The sequence below is a fragment of the Quercus robur genome, chromosome 2 (genome assembly GCF_932294415.1).
Source record: "Quercus robur chromosome 2, dhQueRobu3.1, whole genome shotgun sequence".
NCBI classification, from domain to species: Eukaryota; Viridiplantae; Streptophyta; class Magnoliopsida; order Fagales; family Fagaceae; genus Quercus; species Quercus robur.
In genome coordinates this window covers 36,578,039-36,585,206 of record NC_065535.1, presented here as the reverse complement: position 1 = coordinate 36,585,206, position 7,168 = coordinate 36,578,039, and the positions used below count along the sequence as shown (strand labels likewise).

The following is a 7,168-nucleotide window of genomic DNA, read 5'->3' as shown; positions in this document are numbered from 1 at the left end:
TATATGTTTTTATTGTATTTAAATTTTGAAAATTTAATTGGTAGATTATATGTTTTTATTCTATTTTTTATATTTACAAAATTTTAGGAGAATCAAAAATTAGTTTTTATGTCATCAATCAAATATTTAAATTTCAAAATTTTGTGACATAAAAAAAATAAGGTTATTAATTGAATAGTAAATAATATTGGATTTTAACAAAATTTGACATGTATATTAAAAACACAAAAAACATCCAAATTAACAGTTAAAATTTATAAATTCATACCCAAAAAAAAAAAATAAAAAAAATTTATCCACAGACTAATTTGGAGAGAATGTTTGTTCTTGTTTAAAATTTTTAGTTTTAATAAAAAAAATTTATTTTGTCAACTTTCTTAAATAATTAATTATTACTATATTACATTAAACTGCTATTTGCCTCCTGAAACAAAGGATAAACCAACTCTTACTTTTATTTTCTTTTTTTCTTTTTGATGAGAAATATGATAACTTTATTAAAATGAAGATAAATATATAGCATCCTAAATCACAAGGGACTCAATAGTGGGTGGATTTTCCTCAATCCAACATACAAAATTGTTAATTCCTTTGGCATGTCTTGCTAGAGTATGAGCTGGTTTGTTGCTGCGTCTTAGTACGTGGAGAAAACAAGTGGATCTGAAGGAGTGCAGCTTGTGGTGAATACCATCAATAAGGTTTGCGATGGCTATTGGGGGAGTGATCTTTCTATTGAGGGCGTCGAAAACTATCCATGAGTCATTTTCAATGACAACATCTCTAACTCCAATATCCCATGCAAAGGTGACAGCTTCATCCATTGCTTTCCCTTTTGCTTCCAATGGACCTAGCGGTAAGGGAAGGTGTTTGCTAATGGCAGCAACCACCGATCCTTCGTGGTCCCGAATTAAGACACCTACTCCCACAGAGTTGAGCTGGTCGAAGACAGCAACGTCCATGTTGACCTTGTACCACGGTGATGAAACCCTAGTGCCCACTTGGTGTTGGCCTCCCTTTCCCCACTTTGGTGGAAATTTTTCATGCCACTCCTTCCCTCTCCTCTCCCTTGCCCCCTAATCCTCTAGCACTTGACCATGGACAATCTCACTGGAAGATGGGCTCACTTATCATTACACTCCATTGAACATAAACTCGTCACCCCTAAGATAGAGAGCAATAACAAAGTTCTAGTGGCAAAACTCTTCACCAAATGCAAAGTCAATATGGAAGCCTTATCATGCACACTCCGGAGTATGTGGCACTCTGTCCAGATTTTGGAAGTCCACGACCTTGGTCTAAACACAGTGGTAATACTCTTTGACAATGAGATCGATCCACTGAGAATCCTTGCACAGGGACCTTAGTCCTTTGACAAATATTTGATCGGGCTATATAAACCTAAAGAGGAAGAGTCAGTGGATGATGCCACTTTCACCAACGCTTCTTTTTGGATACAAATCCACGGCCTTCCTCTTCGGCGTATGAACCGAGCAAACGCAAAAGCCATCGGGACCACGCTTGGTACACTTGAACAAGTTGATCTTTCCTCTACTAGCGAGTGTCGAGGCCGATATATCCAAGTACGAGTCAACATTGACATCTCTAAGCCTCTCTGTTGAGGACGTTTCGTGAATGTAGGGGACTAGGACCCACAATGGTTCTCACTCCAGTATGAAAGACTGCCCATCTATTGCTACGAATGCGGTCTGTTAAATCACGATGAGCGAGATTGCCAGCTTTTGACTGACAACTCAAGTACTTCAAGCACAGATAACCAGCAATATGGGCCCTGGCTACGTGCCACCATGACAAACATCCAACAACCTTAACTTGTGACAAACAAAACCCCACCATCCACTATACCTCCTTGTACTCCCCGCCCAATACCCTTGCCACAACACACCCCACCATGTCCATTGCCACAAAATGCCCCACCTTCCCCACCACTGATGCAACCCACTTTCTTGTTCAATACACCCACGCCACCTCCTCACAAGGCAACTTTGACGCCAGAAACGGAAACCCCGCAATACCTAGTAACTCATAATGACGCCCCGAATTCAATGGATATCCTTTCAAACCCGGATCTTTTCAACGCTCACATTACGGTGATTGACTAAGAATTGAATACCCCACATACATAGAATTCAAGCGACACATACGTTATGCAAGGTGATAAAGTCATATACCCCCATCAATTACACCAAATAAAGCCATACCTGAACACATGCATAATTCCCAAAACCATTCTTTTAACCACTCCAATATGTCAGACCCCATGATAACTACAGAAAATTTACTGTCCTCCACTTCAACACCAATAAATGAACCAACTCTTACCTTTTTTTTTAAAATTATATATATATATATATATATATAAATATATATTTTATATTTATTTATAGAGAACTTGAAAACTTTCATTAAACAGAAAAAAAAAGAAAACATTATATCGTGATGGAGATTTTGTTCAAAGAAATAAGAATTCTCTTCCTTTCAAACCATAAAGTCAACAATACTAATAGTATGTTTTGCTAAGGAACCAACTCTTGTCACGCTACATTAGCTTGTCGCACATAAAAAATAAAATTGAAAAAAAAAAAGAAAAAGAAAAAAAACATGTCACACGAAACCAATTATTTTTTATTTTAAGCGTTGCTGTAGGAATGTGGAATTGGTTCATTCATAAAAAAAAAAATGACAACTGGCAAGCATTCCTGCCACAACTGACAAGCATTCTCGGGTCCGTGGTCCCATGCTATCACCTGATCATAATAAAACAACTTGTTAACTAGTCTAGTCTTCTTCTCAACTGCTGCTTCTATAGTACTTAAAAATAGATAAAGCTAAAAATGCATTTTTCTTCCTTATATTTTAGGTCAAATTTTATTTTAGTCTCAAAATTGTTTTTATTATTAATATAGTTCCTAAAAAATGAAAATTGATTCTTGTCATCAACCCACTAACGGAAACCTACTATGTGGCAGACGTAGTACCCAAGTTGCTGACATGGTGATGATGTGGCACTGATGTGGTCATTAAAATATTATTAAAAAAATTATTTGGCATTTTTTAAATGCTACATCAGCATTTTAATTAATAAAAAATAAAAAAAAATTTAATTCCTCAAATTTAATTTTAACTTTAAAAAATCAAAAACAAAAAAATAAACAAAAATTTTACTTTTTTAGTTTTAAACGATTTTTTTATTAATCTAATTAAATTAATTAGAAAATTCAAAAAAAATATTTTTTATTGTTATTATCATTAGACCATTTTAAACCATTATCAGAGAGAGAGAGAGAGAGAGAGAGAGAGAGAGAGAGAGAGAGAGAGAGAGAGAGAGAGAGAGAGAGAGAGAGAGAGAGAGAGAGAGAGAGAGAGAGAGAGAGAGAGAGAGAAGGGGGCTGGTGGTGGTTTAGAGAGAATGGAGCTCGATCTCGCATCCATCTCGACAGTTTGGTGCAGATCCAGGAAGAGGGCTAGTGGTGGTTTAGAGAGAATGAAGCTTGATCTCGGCCTCCGTCCCAGTCTCGGCCTCCGTTTTAGCCAAAATGGAACTCGATCTTGGCCTTTGCTCGGTATGTTGATGATTACTAAATCCCTCTTCCTCTCTCTTTTTTAATCAATGATGCTGGTAGTGGGTTTGATTACTTTGTTGGCGTGGGTTTGTTGATTGATCAGTGGGTTTGGTGACTGGTTCGGTGGGTTTGGTGACTGATCGGTGGGGTGGATCGTTGGTTTGGTCAATGAGGTGGATCTTTGGTTTGGTCGGCGGGGTGGTGGTGGTTTGATTGTGTTGGTCAGTGGTGGGGGGATTTAGGTTTGATTTTGGGTTTGATTGTGTTGGTCTGGGTTTGATCTAGGTTTGATTGTGTTTTTCTGGGTTTGTTGTGATTAGTTTCTTGATCTAGGTTGGTTTATTTACTAGGTTTATGGGTTTGATTTGCTAAGAATTTAGTGTTGATTGTGTTAGAATTTGGAGAAGAACATGAAGAATTCGAAGAACCAGTTGTAAAATGAAGAACAAGTTGAAGAACATTAAGAAATGTTTTTTAATTATAAATTTTTAATTAAATTAGATTTAAGGTTTTTTTAATTTAATTTATTTTTTTAAAATTTTCTGACATGACTTTAAAAAAAATAATAAAATGCTGACGTGGCATATAAAAATGCCAAATAATTTTTTTTAATAATATTTTAATGGCCATGTTAGTGCCACATCATCACCATGTCAGCAACTTGGGTAATTCGTCTGCCACGTAGTAGGTTTTCGTTAGTGGGTTGACCGTAGAGACCAAAATAGAATCGATTTTCATTTTTTAGGGACTACATTAGTAGCAAAATCAATTTTGGGATCAAAATGAGAATTGACCCAAAATGTAGGGACGAAAAGTGCATTTTCGCATAAAAATTTCTACTTCTATAGTTCTATGTACTTATTTTAGGGTCTTTGCCTCCAATAAAACATTTTGTTTTTCAAACCCAAGGTTGCTATCAACTCAAATTAGCTTCTCAACCCAAATATAGGGAAAAATAAATTTATATTTAGACATAATTACCTAACTTCAATATTATTAATAGTCATATTTTTGTTAAATTATTGATTGTTCAAAAAATTTGGAATTTAAATGAGAGGTAGAGTGGAGGAGACAATGATTGAATTCATGATCTCTTGCTCTGATACCATATTAAATTACCAATTGTCCTAAAAACTTAAACTACTATGATATGGTAAATATAATCATTTAACCAGACAATTCTAACAATTTTAATATTTTTTTCAACACTTAAAAAGATCTTGTAAGAATATTATTTGATAGAATATATAAAAATTTCATTCTAATCATTTTATTATGTTTTAAAAAAATTTTACTTTAATTTTTTTTTTTTGGTGCTGGGATAAATTTATGCGAAAACATTGTTTTAGTCCCTATATTTTGGGGTCACAGTCAATTGGATAAAATAATATTTAATTGTTATTAAAAATACCATGTCATAAATTTTAAAAATAAAAATAGGCCACATCAGACAAATAAAATAAAACATTTGAAATTATGAATTAAAAAAAATTCCAGCTTTTCTTTCTTGACAACCAAACACAACCTAAAAACACAAAAGTCAAACCAAACAATCACCCATCACATATAAAAGATCCTACTAGATCAGATCACAATAACTTCAAATCAAAATAAAGCACACCGTGAACCCAACCACCATAATACCACCATCACAAATCAACCTAAATTCCCAAATAAGATCGTACTATAAGTCAACCTTAGGAGGTGCTTTAGGGATGAACTCGTAGTCGCAATCTCCAAATGTTAGGACATATGTGATTTGATGTTAGTAACATATGTCAATTTAGAATTGGCTAATCCTTTGACAAAACACACTTTACTTGTAATTGGGTAGATCTAGGATATGTTTAATGCTCCAAGGAACAAGGTTTTAAGTTCTAGTGTTAAAACCATGCAAATCTGTCCAAGAAACAAGTGAAGAAGTGCTAGATTTTAAAACTCAACAACTAGTATCTATTGAGGTTTAAAACGCTACTGAAACTCGATACTCGACAACTAGCTCGATAGATACGCTATCTATCGAGGTTTATGAAATTCAGTTTTTCAGAGCTGATTTTCTTCCAATCTGTGGGTATATATTTGGGCTTTTTTTTTCTCACAACCCTAAACATATATAAGGATTATTTTAGGGCCGTCAAAGGTTGTGCAAGTGTGAAGTAAAGTTTTGTTCATGCAAATTGTGACTAGAGACAGAGTTGCCCTAGTTCATCTTTCTCTTGAAGAAGCTGCTGTGTTTGTACACCTTAGGGTTTTGTGACTAAGGAGCTTTGTGATCTTCATCGTGTGATGAACTGAAGAACTTTGCAGCCAATATCTTTCTCGAGTTGGTGATTAAGTCGCGTACTGGGATCCATGCATCTATTGGTTAGTCACGTACTGGGAGCCGTGCATTGAAAAGGAGAGATTGTTACTACAGAATAAGTCCAATTGGGTATTAGGATAAGGGTTCAACTATATGTTGGTATAAGGTACTAGGATTCCTTTATTTGTAACTGCTTGTTTTGATAATAGTGGATTCTAGGGAGTAGTGACCTTAAAATCACCTGATGGGGTTTTTGCCGTGTAGGTTTTCCCCATTCGTAAACAAATCACCATGTCAATTTAATTTCCACTGCATTTAGTTAATTGGTGATTTGTTTGTGCTACCACGCGTTTTGCATGTTAATTGAATTAATTAATGTAGTGGGCCTTTTTGGTTATATCGTGCTAGGCTGCCTCCTGCGGTACTGGGCCCAAATATTTTGAGTAAGGGAGTTGAGACCGGTCCAACTGCAATTCAATTTGGTCCGGCTTGGGCGCAAACTATGTCTCGTTCGCCAAGAGCGCACTTACGGCAGGCAGACCTGTTTTAGATAAGTCGTGGCAGGTAGATATGATAATAATAAGACAAAAGAAAGTACATTGATTTCTTAATTAAAGTGAATAGATAATCCGTAATTAAGAAAAGATAATCACAATTTAACAACAATTACTTTTATAAAGAAAGTAAGAGGAATAAGTGGGTAGTATATGGGTTAATTAAAAGAAGAAAGAAATCAGGTTAAATATGATCTGCAGGACCAAAACCAGAGAGGGAAGAACGCCTCTTCTCAAAGTGAATAAACTCCCAGAGAAATCCTGCCGTGGAAATTAATCACTTTGAGGGAAACAGACCTGAATGGTTGGTGCACAAGAGAACTCTTTGTTTCTAGCAGAGAGCAGGACTTTGAGAGGGAATCAACCTATTGGTGCATGCCTACCGCTCTAACTCTCTATCTTTTTCTTTCATTCTCTTCTAATATTTCCCTTTCTTATCTTTTTTCTTTCCTCCTCTTTTTCTATTTCCTGGTTTTCAAATTCCTAATATCGTGGTGCTTGTGTCGTCCACTGTACATAGCAAGGACTTCTTTTTATAGTGCCTGTCATGACTGGGTTTTACTATTTTAGCCCTTAACCACCTTTGTCTGGTTTGGGTGTACTTGTCGACCACCACTGGTCCGTCTGTGTGCCACTCCCTGTCACTAGACAAAAGAAAATTGTTTTGTTTGTTTTTTTGCCGTGACACCCTTCCCTACTACGGTGTGGGTGCCTTCTCTCTCCCTATCCCT

At 35.6% G+C, this 7,168-nt stretch overlaps 1 protein-coding gene across 1 annotated transcript; it reads right to left on the bottom strand.

Moving 5' to 3' along the window:
* Positions 1-524: 524 nt before the first annotated feature.
* Positions 525-959, bottom strand: LOC126698431 (uncharacterized). The gene has a single exon (XM_050395650.1). The coding sequence runs from the start codon at positions 957-959 to the stop codon at positions 525-527; it is 435 nt and encodes a 144-aa protein (XP_050251607.1).
* Between the last annotated feature and the right edge of the window lie 6,209 nt (positions 960-7,168).

What these genes read in the sequence shown, in the direction of transcription:
- LOC126698431 (XM_050395650.1), bottom strand. Translation starts at nt 959, where the DNA reads ATGGACGTTGCTGTCTTCGACCAGCTCAACTCTGTGGGAGTAGGTGTC.